At 40.3% G+C, this 22,135-nt stretch overlaps 1 protein-coding gene across 1 annotated transcript in view; it reads left to right on the forward strand.

Moving 5' to 3' along the window:
- Positions 1-22,135, forward strand: part of LOC126178550 (structural maintenance of chromosomes protein 3) — a 190,674-nt gene that overhangs the window by 68,170 nt on the left and 100,369 nt on the right. Inside the window, exons 8-10 of the mRNA XM_049924540.1 lie at positions 4-249; positions 334-455; positions 10,831-10,938. Coding sequence (XP_049780497.1) covers positions 4-249; positions 334-455; positions 10,831-10,938 — 476 coding nt within the window. The remainder of the gene's footprint in view (positions 1-3; positions 250-333; positions 456-10,830; positions 10,939-22,135) is intronic.

Here is a 22,135-nt window from a genome sequence, read left to right on the forward strand (position 1 = left end):
CAGATGGAAAAGCAGCGTAAAATGTCTGGGGAAGAGCAAAAAAAATTTAGTGCTGAGCAGAAAGTTGCGCAGGAGAAAATAAGGACAGCAGTAAGAAATTTAAAGGAAGCGAAGAAAATTGTGCAGACGCTAAAGGAAGAAAGGGACACGTTAAGTGCAGATCAGCAGCAACTTCTGAAAGAGAAAACGAAGTTGGAACTGACAATTAAGGATCTTTCTGATGAAGTTATGGGTGACAATACATCAAAGGTGAGAGAAATGCTCAAGTTTTTCGTACATAGCTTCATCAATGTATAATTCTATTGAAACCTCTCAAAATCCTAAATATTTTAGGAGCGAGCAGAAAATGAGTTAGCGAAGCTGAAAGTTACTATCAGTCACAGGCAAGAAGAATTAGCTAATTTACAGCCAAAGTATGAGGAAATGAAGAAAAAGGAGGAGGACTGTACAAAAGAGTAAGCAATGTTTGCTAATATTTTTAAATTTCTGGTACACATACCTCTATCATAACACTCATTAAACTCATGGCATGCACGTTAACTCATTAGTGTTTTCAGTTTTCAAAGAACAATGTCTTTGTTATGAATTCATACTTCACTGCACTATCAAGTAGGTAAGAAATTGTAGCATATGTTTACCAGATTTTTTAACTGTCTCCATGTTCACAGTGAGACTCAGTGTACAACAGAGGAACGATAAAAATATAGCTCCAGAAGCATGGCTGTTGTTCAACACTGTTAAGATTTTACTTAATTGGAAACTGCTTCTAAATTAGGTTATCAGCCAACAATCCCACTGGTTGTTTCACAATAAATCTTAATTTTAGCACTGTTATGACTTCTAGTGTGCCAAGTGAAGTGTGCTTAATATGATATACTTGATGAGTTACAGAAGTATGTATGAGATTGATGTTTTATTCAGTGGTCTTTTACCAGGTCAGATCAAACTCGCACACAGTCTTATATCTTTTCAATTTTCACTGTCCCAGATCACCTGTAACCAAACTAAAAAGTACTTTTGAATCTTGCAGGTAAACAAAACAACTTCCAGCTTTTCCTTTTTTCGGAGATTTTTTGTTCCAACTGCTAAATTTTTCATCCTCTGCACTACATACATTGAAAAGGTACACTGCCCACTGTGCCTAAATTGTCATCATGTGACAGTATTTGTGTAATTGTTTCTCCATAGAGTCTGTTGTTAATGGTCATTAATACAACACATTTACTGGCAGTCATAAAAACAGAGTTGAAACTGGTATGGGTCCTTCATGGAACTCCTTTTTTCTGTATCTCTAAAATTTATATTTAGTATTAAAAGTGATCTGTGACATAAGAGATGTTACAGCATATAGGCTCATTTTAACATGCAGATGGCTCATATGTTCGCAACACCTAATACTCAGATTTGTAAACAGTAATATACTGTCCCTGTAGATTAAATGATTGACTATTTTCTTTTCTTCTTTATATTTTTTGTCACAACTGTCAGAAAAAAAAACCAGGTCCGGCTTTTACATAAGCCATTTGTTACTCACACGCAGTTACAAACTCTAACAATAACAAAACAAAGAACTAAAGGAACAGTACAGAGTAGCTCCTATATTACCTGTGAACGTAATTTCTCCATCACACACAAAAACTGCTTGTACTATTCATCTTCTCTGGTGCATCACTTGTGTTGTTGGTAGGAAGACCTGTCATCCCCCATCCAAACTCCATATTCTACCATTCTAACAATCACCCAGCTCTGATGATGACAAGCCGAGGTTGCATCAGTTTCACTCATGTTGTAGTCCCAGGACCTTGTGGTTTATCACCTTCTTGTAACAGGCCATACATGCCATTTGTTTTAACTTTCATAACTCGGTAGGGACCAACGTCCTTGACATTCAACTTTAATTCTGGTCCAGTTTGTGTGTGTGTGTTTTTTTTTTATTGTCAAGCGTAGTACATGAAAGCTTTTTTCCTACATCCATTAAAGTTGTCAGGGTTTTTTTCTTGTGTCTTACAGATTTGTAATTCAACAATACTACAAAAAGGAAAGTTGATACTCATCACATAGCGGAGATGCTGAGTCGCAGAAAGGCACAGCAAAAATACAGTCACAAATAAACCTTTCACCCAGTAAGGCCTTCGTCAAAAATAGCGCTCTCTCTCTCTCTCTCTCACACACACACACGCACACACACACACACACACACACACACAAACGGATGCACGCCCGCTTGCACATACTCATACACACAAATACAACTCACTCACACATGATTGCAGTCTCTGGCAACTGAAGCCACACTGCGAGCAGCAGCACCAGTGTGTATTGGGAGTGGCAACTGGATGGGGGCAAGGAGGAGGCTGGGGCGGGGAGGGAGAGGGATAGTAGGGTAGGGGTGGCGGACAGTGAAGTGCTGCTGGGAGCGCACTGGGACGAGGCGGAGAGAGGGTAGGGCAGCTTTGTGCAGTCAAGAGGTTAGACGGCGGGCAGAGGAGAGTTGGGGAGGGGGAGGGGGGAAGCAGAAAAGGAGAGAAGTAAAAAGACTGGGTGGTTTCAGTGCTAGAATGGCAACAGGGATGGGGCTGAATGGGTGAAGACAATGACTAACGAAGGTTGAGGCCAGAGGGTTACATGAACGTAGTATATATTGCTGGGAATGTTCCCACCTGTGCAATTCAGAAAAGCTGGTTTTGGGGGGAAGGATCCATATGACACAGGTTGTGAAGCAGTTACTGAAATGAAGGCTGTCATGTTTGGCAGCATGCTCAGCAACAGGGTGGTCCACTCATTTCTTGGCCGGTTTTTCAGTGGCCATTAATGCGGACAGACGGCTTGTTTGTCGTTATGCCCACATAGAATGCAGCACAGTGGTTGTAGCTTAGCTTGTAGATCACATGATTGGTTTTACGGGTAGTGGGGTAGGTTATGTTTGTGACCAGACTTAGTAGGCGGAGGTGGGAGGATGTATGTGACATGTCTTGCATCTAGGTCTATTACAGGGGTATGAGACATGAGGCAAGGGCTGGGAGCAGAGGTTGTGTAGGGATGGACGAGTATATTGTGTGGGTTTGGCAGATGGCAGAATACCATTGTGGGAGGGGTGGGATAGTGGACAGGACGTTTCTCATTTCAGAGGTAATGAACTACCTCTTGTCGTGCCCTGAAACAAGAAATGTCCTGCCCACTATCCCATCCTAGGTTTTCCATTGTTTGAGATTTGTAGTTCAGCATCTTCTCACAGTTCATTGTGTCTGTCTACAAATCAGATCATAATTTCTTCTTCTAATAAATTTGTGATGTGAAGAGATCAGCATGTGTGCGCATGTTAACGCTAGAACAGCGGAAAATGTGATAATTCTATAACTGCAGGAAGGGGTTATTTGACTCCTAATGACATTTGCATAAAGGAATTCTCAGCATTGTTAAAGCAAGACCTGTATTTTTCTGTTTATGTCAAGTATACATTTCAGTCAAAGATTTATCTCAAAGTTCTGATACTTTTAGGTTACTGTTTTGTATACACAGTGTTGCATGCCTACCCAGAAATGTGACATGTTTTTGAATTTCATTACTTTTCTTCATCTACATCACTTGTTAGAAACAAGCATTGACATCTCACCTTGTATGGTTTTAGTACTTTTCGTACAAATTTTGGTCCAGTGACTTTCTTGTGTTTCTCTCAAATGTCATTGGTCTTGTTTCCTTTGCACATCCCAGTCTGACACATCTTTCCATTTTACATAATTCCAACATTGTGTTGGTATCATGATCTGCAACTCACTATATTTATTATTTATTAATTACAGAGTTAACAAACAATGTTTTTATCAGTGTTAGTTTAGAACATTTTTGTTCATTCTCAAATCATCACCTATATTAGAATGTAAAATGTTATTCATAAAACATAAAATACAAACATTTTGTGTGAACAAATAACTCCAGTACGATAAATCTTTTATGACGTACCTGTATTTTTAATGTGCCAAGACATTGTTCTACTGCCATTTCTTCGTTCAATGAGTTTTTTTTGCTCTTGTCCTTCTCTTTGTTGTTTCCCTTTTTTGAGTTAATTTAACAGCAAAACAATGAGTGCCTCGATCTTCGGTTGATGATTTTTGGTTGTAGTTGACCCACATATTTACTGCTGACGTCTAGGATATTATAAAAGACATGCATCGTCCATCTCCTGAAAACAGCCTTAGTTTAATATGTACGAACCATTTGATCAACGACATCCACACCATACTTTGTGGTATAGTAGAAGGTAACAGTTTGTGGGTTTTCATTCCTTCTTCACTCACTAGTACTTTAAGATGTGATGTGCTGAGAATAATAACATTCTTATTATTGTCCCCTAGCTATAGGATGTGGTCTGGCTGACCAGTTTATTCAAGATGATGATCAAATGTGAGTCAGAATTATTTTTTTTCACACAGTTGGGATTTTCACGCCAAATCTTTTTCCTTGTTTCCTCTAATGATGTTTTCTAATGTTTAAGTTTCTTGGCAGATTGAATGGATGCGAAGAAGTTGCCTGTTGTCATATTCATTCTTCATATTCATATTCCTGATTAAATCTCAATAAATCACTCAGAGGTTTGGCAGTTGTAGAGTAATTTGAGATGAACTTTCTGATTTAAGAAGCTAGTCCCAGGAAACGTTGTATGGCTGCAATGGATTTCATTTCTGGAAACTGCCTTTGTCTTCTCTGAAAAAGGTTGGATTTGTCGCACTGCACAACATTCCCAAGAAACTTGACATTTCATGAAACAAAGGAAACGCAAACCATCACCCATATGTGTTGTGTATAGAAACACTCAACAGATTACTGTACTTACTCCCAAACTGTCACAGATCAGTGAGCTGTACTTGAATAGTTGCCTTTCCTTTATTTCACTTATTATCCACCTTTGAATTTCCATTGTTGTTAAGCTTAACAGTTCTCTTCATGAACTGTCATGTTGCAAAATTAATTTCCAAGCCATGTTCTACTGCAGCTTGTAAAACGACACTAAGCTACTAAAGTGTCTTATCCTCATGCTTCCCTGGTATTATAATATCATCCATGTAAATAAGTACAATCTTTTCTCAAGCTATTGCCCAAAAAGCAGTGTCTATAAAATACTGAATCCGGTGAATTTGATAATCCAAACGGGATTTGCTTGAACTAGAACTGGCCCGAGTGTGTCACGGAGAATACTTTCAGCTTTCCTATTCTAAATGAATCTGAAAAAAGTCCAGTAGTGGAGTCTAGTGTGCAAAACACACACACATTTTGTAGTTTATCTAAAAATCCTCCATAAGGGGCATTAGGTTATGACCTTTCACTGTGATTTTATTTAATTTGTCTTCAGTCTATGCAGAGGTGATACTTTCCATTTTTCTTTTTTTATAACTATGATATGGCTATCATATTCTCAACTTGGTTCTATTATTCTTTGATCAGGTCACACCTGGACTTGGTTATCAACCACTTCTTTCTCTCCTAGTGACAAGCTTTTGGGTCTGCTTTATGTGGTTCCTTTCTGTCACAGTACTTTTCATTATGACATCATTGTTTTTTGTATTTGGTGGGGTGTAATTGGCTACTGAATCTTCAGTCTGCCCTTACTAACAGAGCTTTCAGTATCTAATTCTGGTTTGTCTGCTATACTATACTATACTAATACGTATGAGAAGAGTTTCCCCTTCTAGATCCCTAATAGTAACTCTGTCCATGTTTATTAAAACTTCAGTCTGGTGTGGATGATCATTCCCAACTACCATTTCTAAATTCATAATATATCTGGAAACTATATAAATGTGTCTTTTAATTTACAGATCTTCAGTCTCAATGGTAATTTAAAATACCCTTGTGGAGAGAAATAATTGTTCCCAAATCCTGTCAAGGGAGCATCTGTATCCTGCAGTCTTTGGAGCATCCATTGTCTCATTTTATTGTAATAAATTAAGTTGACTGCCACAGACAGTTAGTGTTCTCAGTTACTTATTTGGGCTTTTTAAATTTACATCAGTTAATAGTTGTCATAGCTGTGATAACAATCATTGCCACCTTTTGGTTACCGTATTTACTCGAATCTAAGCCGCACTCGAATCTAAGCCGCACCTAAAAAATGAGACTTGAAATCAAGGAAAAAAAAATTTCCCGAATCTAAGCCGCACCTGAAATTTGAGACTCGAAATTCAAGGGGAGAGAAAAGTTTTAGGCCGCACCTCCAAATCGAAACAAAGTTGGTCCATTGTAATACGAAACACAATTTAGGTCGAATGAATGACAGTACAGCTACAGTAGTATGCTTCGAGTCGTAAGCTTAGCAGTTAAGCTTTACCAGGTAGCCATTGCTTTGCGTCACGCGCTCCGTTCGTATTTATACGCGTACCCTTCCTTTTTCACGTGCTTCGTCTGGTTTGAATTGATTGTTTATTTTTCTTTGATCTGATAAGCGCCGTTCTCTTTGTTATAGGTATTTACGTCACTCTAAGTGAAAATGCTTTACTGTACTGTGTCATGCACTGTTTGTCGCATTCTGATAATGAGTGTTTACGGCCTGTCGCCGCTCGCGGCATGGCTTGCTTTTGTGCACGCTACCGCCGCTTACAATTGGGAGAAAAAAAAATAATAAAATAAAAAAAATAAAAGAGAGAGAGAGAGATGGGAATCGTCTCATTGGCGAAACAATGGCAAGAGACTGCTATTTGTTGTTACTTACACTGCTGCTTTCTTTGATAATGATCAACAAGAACCAAATAATATACTGCGTATGATAGAAGTTCTGAACGAGAGGTTAGCGAAAATTTTTCTCCGTTTGAAAATCTTTGCAGACGCCTCTTTAGTACATAACATTCTGCACAGAAGTTAGAGTCATCTTAGATTTAAAAATCTAGTCAATTGCCGTGTTTCATTTCTGACTGTATCACTTATTAGGCATAAGAATAATACGAATATAAACATGACATATGTATGTTCTTCCACGTTTGCTGTTGTCTCACTCTAGTTTCGTAGTGTATTAGGCAGACAGGATTTAAATGAGATACCAGCAAACACGAAACAATACATGACAAAATGTTTATATTCGTATTATTCTTATGGTGAAGAGAATACTGCATGTGATTCACAGTTCATAAAAGTTCCTATTAGCAACCATCTCTTCTCACAGGTAGGAAAAAATTCCGAACGTAGAGTTGGCCATATTGACAAACATCCCAAACAGTCTTGCCAGTCGGATTTTCATAGTACATTGAAATGCTGCTACATTCAAAGATGAACAATACGGAATTCGTATTCACTTCGTTGGATAATGTATAAAAATGCAGTGATCGAAACTCGGGGCAGAGTAAAAAGCTCGTCTTCCACCTTTTTTTTTAATTTATTTACTGACGCAGAGGTTTTGGCACCAGTATTTATCTTTGTGCCTGCAAAGCATGCCTGTGTAGCGCTACATATATTTGACGGCAGAAGTTAGTTGTGGCGGCACCTACCAACATTTTTCAGAACTTCCGCTAACTTTGCACTCGATTCTAAGCCGCAGGCGGTTTTTTGGATTACAAAAAACCGGAAAAAAGTGCGGCTTAGATTCGAGTAAATACAGTAATCTTCTCCTGTATGCAATCATATGAGATATGGCCGAATGCTTTGCAGTTGAAGCATCTCCTTCCCTTGCTTTTGTCGTTGTAATCACTTAAATTATGGGCATGGGTGCCAAAATGAAACTATTTCTGTTTGGGTCGCAAGCTGCATTTTAATGTTTCTGTTAGTTGAGTCTTTTTGGAAATGATTTCACAGCTTATTTGCAGTGTCTCTCTCTCTCTGTCTCTCTCTCTCTCTCTCTCTCTCTCACTCACTCTCTCTTTCGCAAATTCCAGTGCTGTAAAATAGCAGGTTTGCACCTGAATTGGCTTTTATCTTGTCAGTCAGACATTGGAATAGTGAGTCATTCTCAATATGAGTGTGGTGGGCAATCTCTTTAACTACGGAAAATGTTCCTAAAGAAGCTCTTCCCTTTCTTCTTCCATTAAGACAGCAATTTGTGAATCTCTGCAGAACTTTTCTTCTTATTGAGATCTTCGTGCAAAGTTTTCTTCAGTGCAGCCCATGTCATCTGGAACTGTTTCAAAAAATTAACTTATGTAAAGATTTAATCACATTAACCAGCACAGAGGTTTGCAGAAGACCTTCTGTGAAGTTTGTAATGTAGGAGACAAGATACTGGCAGAATTGAACCTGTGAGTCATGCTTGGGTAGCTCAGTTGGTAGAGCACTTGCCCGCGAAAGGCAAAGGTCCCGAGTTCAAGTCTCAATCCAGCACACAGTTTTAATCTATCAGGAAGTTTCATATCAGTGCACACTCCACTGTAGAGTGAAAATCTCATTCTGGTTATATTTTTGTTTACTTTTCTAATTTCATCAAATGTTGCCATTTCTAGATACTGGTATTTTATCAGCTCGTTTCACGCATTACAACATTCCAAATTAGACCCAACAAATCAATTACAACATCTCAAAATTGACATGTAGATAAACTAGCTATTTTGAATTACAACTTGGGTACACACATTAGTTCCTGTTTTGTTATCTGTTTCTCCTATTGCTACAAAGTTTAAAATTTCCCCTCTGTCTTTCTGTTACTGTTAATCTCTACAAATCCAAAATCCATGCAACGACATCTCGCTAACTCATTACTGCCAAAACCGTACCTAGAAAAGTTTGTATAAACATTGTTACTTGTTTAGTTGATCACGATGGACCAGCTAAAAAATTTGTAGAAAAACCACTGGATACAACTTTCGTGTTAATCATTTACTATCACACATCGTTAAAAACACTAATGACAGTGAACATAACAAACTGTACAGTGCAACTCATATTATATGTGAACATAGTTTCTCCGTGTACACAGAAACAATTGTGCAATATTCATCTTCACTCTTGTGTGTCACTTCTCTCAGAGGTTGCCCCAATGAATCAATTCTCTCATTAGTTGGAAAACCTTTAAATTGCTGATCCGAATCCCACACAATTGCTTGAGCATTTTTCAATGCCCTAACCCATTTAGCCCAGCCAGTGGTAATCTTCAGACTAAAGGCAGATACTGCAGCATGTGCCTTTAGTTTAAGTATGAACACTGGTTAGTCAAAACCAGTTAGGACATTGTGAAATCCTCATGTGATTGTGTGGTATTAATGCAAACTAGAATTGTTTTGCTTAGGTGAACATTCCAACACTGAACAACTTTGGGCACTACCACTTGCTGCATAAATAAGTGAAATATTGTCACTATTCTAGGTTGTTCTGAAAGCTGTATGTGCCAAACTAGGCCCTTTTTCAATTTGGCTACATAACGGTTTTGTTTTGTTTAATGGTTTTCTGAGTTGTACCAAATAACAATGTCTTGGAAGTGGCAGCCATATTTGTGTATGTTGTCTTCTCCTATATCTTTCTTTTCCATCCACTTTCAGAACTAGTCTCCAAGACAGTTTAACAGTAAGCAAGAGACTTAATTTTAGATGAGTCCATTTCCTCAGTATAACCTCCCCTTTCCCCGTGCCATTTTAAGTCAGTTTCTTTCTTATGATTTATGAGGCTACTTCATTAAAACCATGAAATTTGGGAACAGGTTGTTCTCATTGTCTTCAGTTAATGTTCAAGCGGACTTCAGACATATTGCGTGGTTTGACATGTTCAACATGACTTGTATATTGTCGTTGAAGAAACAGTGCTGTGCAACTCCTATAGTGCACACAGTCACTGCACTTTATTATTGCTTGTGGTGTATCTTTACATGTTGAAAAGCAGTTCTTGAGTTGAGACAACAGTTGATGTTCATAGCCAGCATTTCACAAGAGAGTCTTTTCATTGAGAAATAAATTATTGCTCATGTGAAAGTGGATTTTTGTGTTTGAGAGAGATTGACAGCTACCAGTCATCGATCCTCTGCAGCTTTTCCCTCATTCCCTACAGTCTTGTGGCATTACAGCCTGACCAAGACCTGGAAAACAGGAAAGTCAGTTATATGCTATTATTTTTTCAGAGACAATATACAACTGCATAATAATATGATGCAAGAGCTAGTAGCTTGGTGCAGTACACTTTAGGACTGTGCTTAATGTGTATGCTTTTTCAGGTACTTTCTTATTCCTAATCTCTCTTTCATACCCATGAGCAATAAGGTTCAAACCCATTCCTGATATTCCAGATATAGATATTTTCTGTTGTTTCTCCATCTCAGTGCAGGCAGACTGTTGGATGATGCTTTCTCAGAGGCTACACTGATTTCCCATACTTCCTTTAACTAATGTTGAATGACTGAAAACATTTGACATTATAGTACACTTTGACCATTCTTTTCATTTGCTATTGGTATATTATCCAATCTTTTAACCAAGTATGAATTTTACATAGTTTAGTGCACCCACTTACTACAAGTGTTATGTGTCTGTCAAAAAGCATTAATTTCCTGACATCCAAAATTTATATATGTGTGTGTAATTTCCTCCAAAGATGGTACTAGGTATTCACTAGTATTAGGATGCATCTTTGTAGCTCAGTTGTACTGTCCCTTTGGAAAATGTGGGTTCAGTTCGACATGCAAGAACCAATTAACTATAATAAAATCCCAAAACAGGGTCTTAATAATACCCTAAAACAGGGTTGGCCGCAGTATGTAAAACTGCATGCATGTGCTGCAAATTGTTATTGTTGGAATGTTGAACAACAGTTCATTTCTGGGGAAAAGGCAGGTCATACATACAATACTGTTGATCTGATGTTATTTATTTTTAAGGTGGTGCAACATGTTGTCTTCATTATTTTGTAACTGTAATGTATTCCTGCTCTCAGGCTTGCCTTGAAGGAACAAAAAAGGAAAGAATTATATGCCAAACAAGGTCGTGGTAGTCAGTTCACTTCCAAAGAAGAAAGAGATCAGTGGATCATGAGAGAACTGAGGTAAGTACACTTTAAAATTTTTGCTCTTGACATATTGATGGCAAAAGATGATATCGCAAGCTGTGATTTGGCTGTGAATAAAATCATTAATCCAGAAAGTGTAAAATATGTTATTCCAGTCAGTGATCACCAAATTTTTTGGCTTCAGATTGTTGATTTCAGTCTCTGGCGACCATCTTTGGATGTGTTTAAAAAATATCCTAATATAATGAATTCAATGTGACATCCTCTAAAAATACCAACAAAACCAGCTACACATTGTCAAACATATTCCAAAATTTTGTGCAAACTAGGCACAGTAGTACCTAGTTCACACCATAAAAGATGATTTTGTATTCTTCTAATGTGGGACTCTAGCTTTATTATATTAGGGCATGTTTTGAATAGATTTGAAGATGGTCACCTCTCTATAAATTATGTGTTAATTTAAACAATGGAAAATCCAGGATGGAATATAACAATATTATGAAAAGGATAGTTGCTACTCACCATATAATGGAGGTGCTGAGTCGCAGAAAGGCACAACTAAAAGACTGTCGCACAATAAGCTTTCAGCAAACAAGGCCTTTGTCAAAAATAGATGACAGACACATAATACACGCACTCGCGCATGCAAACGTAACTCGCACACACATGACCGCAGTCTCTGACAATTGAAGCCAGACTAGGAACAGCAGTGCATGATGAGAGAGGCAACTGGATGGGGATAAGGAAGAGGCTGAGGAAACACTTATTCATCACCAACCCTACAGTCACACTCAACCAGAGACCAAAATTTAACCCTGCCTGACTCAGTTCGCTCCTCCATCTGTGCTCCACTCCCACTGCCCCCAAATCACTTCCTGTAAACTTTCCAGAATTTCTTAACCTCAAACCTTGCCTCACCATCATTCCCCAAAACCCTTAGCATGCAAACTAACTTTACGTCCGCAGAAAGAACTGCAATCCATCACCTAAAAACTGATACCGACCTTATGATCCTACCTGCTGACAAATGCTCGATCACTGTCATCTTGACACGAAAGGATTACCTGGGAGAAGGACTCCATCAGGTGTCAGATTTATCCATTTACAAACCCTGCCACAATGACCCCGTTCCAGAAATGCAGCATGATCTACAGTCTGTCCTCAATTCCTTAGACTCATCCCAGAACCTCTCCCCAGAGTCCATCTCACTCCTCAAACCTACAACTCCCTGGAGTCAATCGCTCTCCTCACTTTGCACTCCTACCTTCTATATGCTTCCTACAGTCCATAAACTCAACCATCCAGGCCGCACCATTGTGGCCGTTTCCTGTGCCCCCACTGAGAGAACCTCTGCTCTCATAGACCAACACCTTCAGCTTATTACCCACAACTTACCCTCCTGTATAAAAGATACCATTTTCTCCAGTGACTCTCCACAGTTCCTGGTTCCTTTACCACATGGTGCCCTGCTCATTACTATTGATGCCACCTCCCTTTATACTAACATCCCTAATGCCCATGGCCTTATCGTTATTGAACACTACCTTTCCCAACGCCCGACGAATTCCAAACCAACAACCTCCTTCCTGGTCACCATGACCAAGTGTATCCTCACTCACAATTATGTCTCCTTTGAAGGTATTACCTACAAACAAATCCAGGGTGTAGCTATGGTCATCCACGTGGCACCATCCTATGCCAACATATTCATGGGCTATCTAGAAGAATCTTTCCTAAACGCCCAGAATCCTAAGCCTGGTTCAGATTCATTGATAATATCTTTGTGATCTGAAATGAGGGTGAGAACACCCTAACCTCAATACCTTCTCCCTCTTCACTTTACCTGGTCCTGCTCAACCCACCAAGCCACCTTCCTCGATGTTGACCTTCACCTCAAAGATGGCTACATCAGTACCTCTGCCCATATCAAACTTGAGAACATAGTCTTTTGCAATGGCACTGATATGTAAAACATTCTTTTTTTTTCCCCGTGTCAGTTCAGGATAAAATCTTGAACTTTTAACAATAGCCTCCATCATAATCATCAGGAGCATCACATCAAAATCTCCCAGATATTCATGGAGAAAGGATGTGGGATCGCTGATCACAAAAGTTTCTGTGGAGGGCACTTTGAAAATGCTGGTGGACCTTTTTCTTCCTGAAACCATAAAGTTGTTCTGGCATGTGATGATGACCACTTACATCTTGTGTAGTAGCAAATTTTATGACATGACGGACAGTATGGCAATGGGCTCTCTGTTGTCTCCATCATTGGCTAACATTTTTACGGAGAATTTTGAGGGATGTGCATTAAATTCAGCCCCCTCCATCCATCCTTATTTTATCATTATGTTGACGATACATTTATGGTCTGGCCATATGGCACAGAAGCTCTCGAACAATTAATGGAACATATGGACATCATACATCCGAACATCTGATTCACTGTCGAGATGGAGAAGGAAGGAAGGTTGTCATTCCTAGACATCTTAGTACAACAGGTGGATGGGCATCTCAGCCACTCTGTGTACCAATTTATATCTTAATGTACAGAGTTTCCATCATCCTGTTCAGAAGAGAACTGTTTCCTTTCAGTGGATTGCCAGCGACGGCTCCTCGACCTTTACAACCGTATTTGGGTCGAGGGTGGGTTTCCGTCGCAATGGCGGGAAAGTATCGTTATCCCCATTCTGAAACCAGGCAAGAACCCCATTAGCCTCACCAATGTTCTTTGCAAGCTTCTCGAACGGATGGTGAGCCGACGCTTGAATTGGGTACTGGAGTCTAGGGGCCTTCTGGCTCCGTCTCAGGGTGGGTTCCGTAAAGGCTGCTCCGCCGCTGACAATCTGGTGAGCCTGGAGTCGGCCATCCGTACTGCCTTTGCCCGCCGTCAGCACCTGGTCGCTGTCTTTTTCGACATGCGGAAGGCGTACGATACGACATGGCATCATCACATCCTTTCTACGCTTCATGGTTGGGGTCTTCAGGGCCCTCTGCCGATCTTTATCAGAAATTTTCTGTCGTATCGTAACTTCCGCGTGCCCAGGAGAACGGGGTACCACAGGGATCTGTCCTCAGTGTCTGCCTGTTGTTAATCGCCATAAACGGGCTCGCTGCAGCGGTGGGAAATTCTGTCTCCGCTTCCCTGTATGCTGATGATTTCTGCCTTTCCTACAGCTCTACTGGCATTGCTGCTGCTGAACGTCAGCTACAGGGCACTATCCGCAAGGTGCAGTCTTGGGCTGTAGCGCATGGTTTTCAGTTTTCGGCTGCCAAGACACGCGTCATGCATTTCTGCCGGCGCCGAACAGTCCATCCTGAGCCGCAGCTTTATCTTGCGGACGAACTCCTTGCTGTGGTGGAGACCCACAGGTTTTTGGGTGTAGTTTTCGATGCCCGGCTGACTTGGCTGCCTCACATTCGGCAGCTTAAACAGGCATGTTGGCGGCATCTCAATGCTCTGAGATGCTTGAGCCACACCCGCTGGGGCGCCAACCGATCTACCCTGTTACGGCTCTACCAGGCGTTAATCCAGTCTCGTCTGGATTATGGGAGCCTGGCTTACGGCTCAGCATCCCCATCTGCACTGCGGGCACTGGATCCAATCCTCCATAGCGGGATCCGCCTTGCCACTGGTGCTTTCCGGACCAGCCCAGTGGACAGCATTCTTGTGGAGGCGGGTGTCCCTCCACTGCGATTACGCCGGCAACGTTGGCTGGCTTCTTATGCTGCCCATGTTTTCAGCTTGCCCGGGCATCCTAATTATCAGCTACTATTCCCACAGTCGCATGTCCATCTTCCAGACCGCAGGCCCAGGGCTGGATGTACGATCGCGGTCCGCGTCCGAGAGCTTCTCTCCGGGCTTGGGGCTTTCCCTCTTCCGCCTCCTTTCCGGGCACCTCTGCATACACCCCCGTGGTGTGTGCCTCGCCCTCGCCTTCAGCTGGAATTGGCACAGGGCCCGAACACCTCAGTCTCTCCGGAGGCTTTCCGCCGCCACTTTCTTTCCATCCTCGCAACGTATCAGGGCTCTGGCATCGTTTACACTGACGGTTCGATGGTTGCTGGTCGTGTTGGTTATGCGCTAACTCTAGGGGACCATTGCGAACAACGTTCGTTGCCAGCTGGCTGCAGCATTTACACTGCTGAGCTGGTCGCCATCTTTCGTACCCTAGAGTACATCCGCTCCTGCTCAGGTGAGTCCTTCGTTATCTGTAGCGATTCCCTGAGCGGTTTACGAGCTCTCGACCAGTGTTTTCCTCGTTCTCGTCTGGTGATGGCTATCCATGAGTCCCTGCATACTCTTGCGCGTTGCGGCCGCTCTGTGGTCTTTGTGTGGACCCCCGGTCATGTCGGTATCCCGGGCAATGAACATGTTGACCGCCTGGCGAAAGAGGCCAGGAGACAACCATCTCTGGATGTTGGCCTCCCGAAGACTGATTTGCGGGCAGTACTCCGCCGAAAAGTTTTTGCGCTTTGGGACGCTGAATGGCGCGATCGGATCATGCCCAATAAACTCCGTGCCATTAAGGAGACGACGACTGTGTGATGGTCATCCATGCGAGCCAACCGCAGGGACTCAGTCGTCCTTTGTCGGCTCCGCATTGGCCACTCCCGGCTGACACACAGTTATTTACTGCGCCGGGAGGACCCTCCTGTATGTCGCTGCAGGGCGGCTTTGACAGTGGCCCACATTTTGTTGGCCTGCCCCCTTTTAGCTGTGGTCAGGCAGACATTTGCGCTGCCTGATACGCTCCCTGCCGTTTTATCTGATGACCCTGTTATGGCTGACTTAGTTTTACGTTTTATTCGGGCAGGGGGTTTTTATTCTTTAATCTGAGTGTTTCTGTTTTATTTTATTGTTTTGTGTTGATTCTGGCCTTTGGCCTACGGTTTTAAACTAAGTTTTTAATGTGTTTTCGGTGGTTGGCTTTTCCTTTTTTTGTTCCTATGGTCGGCCAACCACCGTCACACTCCGTGTGATTTTATTTCGTTTTGTCTGGTCCTTGTCTATGTTTCTTTTGTTCTGTGTCGTCTGTCTCCTATTCTGTTGAACATTTTTTATTCTCTGTGGGTATTTTTAGTATTTTGGAACCGATGACCTCTGCAGTTTGGTCCCTTTAATCCTTAAGCCAACCAACCAGAAGAGAACTGTTTGGAACATGTTGGTATATAGAGCAAAAACTGTTTCTGACGAGGACCACTTAAGTCCAAAGTGAATCATCTGAAGTATGTATCCCGAAAAAAATGGCTAAAGTGCACATGATATAAAGGCAACATTTTCCAAGAAAAGGAAAAATGAAAATACTCACACTCACAGGATGAACCCCGTTTGCGGTTCTTCCTTTTTGTGGCGCTGTATCCAGTGAAATAAGAAGAGTCCTGGGTAGACGGGATATAAGACCGATTTTTCGTCCTAAGAAAATTAAGGAGATGATGCGCACTATTAAGGACAGTCTCAGCCTCACAGTGTCTCTGGACTTTATATCATCACCTGTGAATGTGGAAGCAATTATATAGATCAGACCATTCGTAACGTTTCCAACCACTCTGCAGAACACTAACAGCATATTAAAAATAGAGAACTAGAGAAACTGGCAATTGCAGAGCACAGCCTCACTAACAAACATGAAATGCTGTTTAATGAAACAACAAGTTTGCCCCATACCTCCACATATTGGGAGTCTGTTATTAAGAAGGCTTGCGGTGCCCCGTTGTATCTTCTCTAAAACTTAGAGCCGCGCTCCTTGGACTATCAGTGTGAACTTACTTGAATGCCGGATACAGGCTCAGCTTTCCCACAGCTTCGGCATCTTCTGCTTGCATCAAACTCTTGTCCGAAAATTCTATATTTTGAAGAAGGTGAAAATTCATCTACTATTCCAAAATCCTATTATCTTGTACAAATAAAGACTCACACAAAATTCAGTTGCTGTTAATATATTCTATATTCAAAATTCAATACACCATTTCACTGCCACAAATAAACAGTAATCCCACACTTTCTTAGGGCATAAACACACGAATGTATTCAACCAAATTAAATAACATTTTTTCTCAACTATACAGTACTAATATACATGTCCATCTGCTCGAGACCAAGTCACTATTAATAATAATATTTTTTTTTCTTCTGTTGTGTCTCCACAACACACAACAATCACCAATGTTTTTCGTGCATGAAATTCGTCCACGGAATTCTGGGCCGGAAGTTTTTCTTTTCTCTTTGCTGCAACAGAGTGAATCACTTGTTGGCCCGATTTTGCTCTTATTTCTCAGTTAGCCTGCACAAATAACGTTCTGCGGCAGTGTGTATCTGTTTATGCTACAACCCACTACGAAATAACGTGTGTTCGAAGTGGCTGGAACGCAACTGGCTCCAGACTTCCGTAAAATTCTGGGGGCGCTACATATCCCTCCCCTTAGCTCGAACACTCGTTATTTTAGATACAGCATATAATATCTTTTGCACTTATTATTCACACAAAACCTTTAGCACAGAAATAAAAAATACATTTGTCTCATTGCTATTGTTCCCTTAGATGGTCAGTCATTTTACCAATAGACTTAGTAATACAAGCAATTTAAGATACAACAAATCTTGACCTGTTAATCAAATATAAGACTTCCTTCAAGGCTGTTTTAGGATTGTGCAAAATAAATCCCTCCCCTTAGCCAGTCACAAATTTCAGGTGTTGTTCTCATCAAATAACTCTTTCCTTCTTTACTCTTCGGTTGCAGCAGTAACCACCTGTTCTTCCAGAATGCATCGTCTCTAGAAGAATTCCAAGTTACCAGGGGAAACTTTTCCACAATAAATTAGAATTACGATACCTCCCATTTCCTGTGGGTACAGTATCTATCAGTGACATAAGGTATGATCCTATGAACATAATTTTCTTCCTCACATACAGGTAGGTATGCCCCTTCCATTTACTTAAAACCATGGTACAGGTCAATCCCCTTCTGTTGCCCTTGCCCGCACAGTGTAGGTCAGCCTCCTCCGGGTCTGCCTACCTGTCACTTTCTCTTATTTCAACAATATCAGGTGCGCCCTCATTATCCTCTCTCAACAGAGTTCATAGTCACTCCTCTGGCATATACCTATTCATACAATTCTCTTTAAAATTACCTGGTTAAATATACATGTCCTCCTTGATTCCTTTTTACTACAGATCACTTCCATAGCTTTAACACTTAATTACCCTCCACCTATTTTTTATTACCTATTTCTTATCAGGCTATTCGGGATACACAGTCCTATTCTTATCCTCAAAACTTATGAACTCCATCTGTTGATACAGGTTCTGGTAGTGTTTCTCTTCTCTGGCTAAACTTTTATCTTCAGTCACACTTGTTTGCGAGGGCTGTATGAAGGGTGTGGCGTTTGTGTAGTGTTGGTCGTGTCTGTGCCTACATTACCCACCCCTTATACAAAATTGAGAACAAACCCTTCCCCATCACATCATACTTTACAAAAGGTACAAAACATTTTATAAAAATTTAAATATCATGTAACACTGAATTATGCCGTTTCCCTCAACACTGGCATTTATAATGTTCTATCTAGAAGTACAGAGACTACCAGATAACACTCTCGGGAACACACTCCCCGGGTTTTACCCTTGCATCAGGTACTATGTTTTCGGATCCTTTAACATATTGTATTTTGATACTGTATTCTTGTAGAAACAAAATCCACCTCATTAGTCGGCTATGTAACAGTCTGCTAGTCATCAGGAGCGATAAAGCTTGTTGGTCGGTATATAAGTAGATTTCCGAACCCCATATTAAAGTTTGAAACTTTTGTATACTCCATACTATTGCTAGCAATTCCTTTTCAGTAGCGGTATAATTTAGTTTGTGCTTATTTAGGCTCCTACTAATGAATGCTATAGATCAATGATCATAGTTCTCTACTCCCCATTCACCTTGAAATAATTCTGCTGCAATTCCATAATCTGAGGCATCAGTGGCTATCTTAAAAGGTTCATTCATTACTGGATGTTGTAAGATCGGAGCATCTATGAGAGCTTGCTTTAGTTTGTCAAATGCTTCTTGGGTCCCTTGGTCCCAATTCCATGTTGTACCTTTTCGTGATAATCTTAATAGTCTAGGGTCGTTCATTTCTTGGCCTTGCACGTAACGTTGATAGTAACCCGCCATTCCCAGAAACCCTTTTAGTTGTTTAATGTTTCGAGGAGATGGACAGATTTTAATGCTTCAGTTCTCTTAGGGTCAGGCTTAATGCCTGTTATTCGTATAATATGTCCTAAGAACTTCAACTCTTGTCTCGCAAAGTGCGATTTACTTAACTTTAAAGTGATACCCTTTTCCTTAAATCATTTCAAAGTTTGGTCCAATATCCTACAATGTTCTTTCCAAGTAGGTGAAATAATCAAAATTTCATCTATATAAACAACTAGTTCTCTTAATAACTCTCGTCCAATCGCATTATCCAGAGCTCTGATGAATACTGATACAGATATATTTAATCCAAAAGGTAGTACGTTGAAATGGTAAGATTTTCCATCAAACAAAAAAGCAGTGTACTTGTCTGAATCTGGATGTAACCGGATTTGCCGGTACCCAGCAGTCAAATCAGCCGAACTGAAATACTTGGCGTTCTTAAACTTAGTGAGTAATTCATCTATATTTATGGGATGATCTCTTGCGGTCTCAATATTCCGATTGAGAGTACGGGCATCTAGCACCAATCTTACTCCACCTGTAGCTTTCCTCACTACTACCAAGGGATTATTATAAACACTCGTACTTCTTTCAATGATATTTTGATTAATCATTTTATTAATCTCTTCTCTGACAGCTTCCTTAAGGCTCACAGGTATCGGGTAAGCTTTGCAAAAGAACGGAGTCTCATCCTTAATTTTAAACTTGCACGCATAATCACTAATGATACCAGGATTCTCTGAGAATACCGAATCGTACTTGGACAAAATTTTTACTAAATCCGTCTGCTGTTCGGCATTTAATACTTCTGATTCACTTACCTTCTTGCAGAAATCGTCTCGTTGATATGATACAAACATTGATTTTATCTCTGGAGACAACTGAGCTGATGCGGTAAGCTGTAATCGCTGGTGTTCAGTTGTTTGTATATACTCATTTCTGTCAGTTACGAATTTAACTCACTGCCTCTCCTTTAGTTCTCCCACATAAGTACAGTTTTCGTTAAAATTTAGTACAACATTAAAATTAGTTAACCAGTCTGTGCCAAACAATACCTTTCTATTGATGTTTTCTACCACTAATAAAGGTTGTTGAAAATTTAGATTACCTATTTGGCAGTTGGCTAAGGTTTCATACTTAACAACCTTGCTTTTCTTTCCTGGTATTCCGACGATATATACTCCTGTTACAGGTAATACAGGAAATTATTCTTAATCTTTAACATATCAAAATATTCTTTAGAAATTAGACACACTTCGCTACTAGAATCGATAAATATTTCTACTTTGTGTTTCTCTATTTCTCCTTCTATTATAGGGTGCGGTGTTGTCGCTATTTCGTTCGTTTCCTTCTGCAGCAGCCACTCTTTTGTAGGTACTTTGTGCATAAAGGAAACCTGTAAACTCCTGTTTAGGCCTTACGATGAATTTCGACGATCTGGTCCCCGTCCCTGGGTCCAGATCACTCCACATTTTCCTCACGGGTAGCAACCACGGGCCTATTTCCGAAGGTCGGTATAGCGTTACCCACTGTTCCACAGCTGTTGCTGGGCACAAATTCCTGCGTGGTTACTGAACCAAGGTTAGACGAGAATTGTGCTCTTGAGCCACCCTCTCTATTACCATTTCTCCCCGGTCGGTGAACTCGGGCAAGGTTAGTTTCATATCGTTTTGATTGATTGATTATTATTATTATTTCTATTTTTCTCAGACCTTAGGTCTTATTATTATTATTATTATTATTATTATTATTGTTACCCCTCCTAAAATTCTGATTTTCTTGTGCATGTAAGTTCTCATTTCTATCCTTATTAATGGCATCTAATGTGTCTACAAAAGATAGCAGCTCCTCTACTGTCTTCCACCCACTACATAAGATATCTTTCCGTGCATAAGTAGGTAAACGTCTTATTAAAATTCTTACTAAACCTTCCTCCTCCATTGGTTTGTCTAAATACTTGGCCCTCGTCAAGTGCCAGTCGAAATACTTATGCATTGAACCCCAGGCATTGCTGTAGTATTTCAGGTCCCATAAATCTGAAATTAACTTCTCTTGTGCACTGGAAGACCAATATTTTTCTTTAAATTTTCTTTGAAAGTCTTCCCAGGACGTGAAGTTCTCTTTGTTTACTATGCCCCATTCTGAAGCTTCACCCTCCAAATAACCTTTTGCAAATTCTATTTTCTTAGTCTCTTCCCAACTTTTAGGCATGGCCTGATTAAATCATTTTAGGAAATGGGTGGGGTGTACCTTCCTGTCTATTTTAAACCTAGGGAACTGTCGGGAAAAGCCTGAATTCGATCCCCATTGCAAATTGTTAATTATTTCTTTATTTAGAACAAGATTTTGAGACACTGTACTCTTTTCAAGTTTCTCCTGAATAATTTTGAATTCCCTTCTTAGGTTATCTAAGTCTTTTTTAGTACGACCTAATTCAGAGGTCATTATAGGCAAAGGAATGTCAACACTTAATTTTTCTTCCACTTTTCGTTCTATTAGCTCATCCACCTGTTCCTCTATATCGGTTAGATTGATCAACTCGGTTGTAGTTAACTTTTCTTTGAGATTTTGTTCTACAGTTTCTAAACGTGAGCTAACTCCTGAAATTTGCACCTGAACAAATGGGAGCAATTAATTTTGTTTATGTGTGTTTGTTTTAATGTTACTTAATTCCTGTTTAACAACATCAAATGTGACCTTCCAGACATCTTTCAAGGAATCAAAATTTTTGTTGACCCTAGTTTATAGGCTACTACATTTACAGTTGACATCATACTCTAATTTCCGGGCTATTTCCCGTAAATTTTTCTCCTGTCTCTCCTCTGAGCCTTTAAACAAAATATTTACTCTTTCACTTAGAGAGTCAGACAATTGTTTCTTCAAGTCTAACTTGAGGTGTTGCGTTTGAGTGTTCTGTAAATCTAATTTAGACTTTAATTCTGAGTTCTGTAAATCTAGTTTAGAATTTAATTCTGCCTTCAGTTCGTCTTGTCTTGTGTTCTGTGACTCAAACTGAGTTTTGATAAACTTCATTAATTCA

The sequence above is a fragment of the Schistocerca cancellata genome, chromosome 1 (genome assembly GCF_023864275.1).
Source record: "Schistocerca cancellata isolate TAMUIC-IGC-003103 chromosome 1, iqSchCanc2.1, whole genome shotgun sequence".
NCBI lineage: Eukaryota > Metazoa > Arthropoda > Insecta > Orthoptera > Acrididae > Schistocerca > Schistocerca cancellata.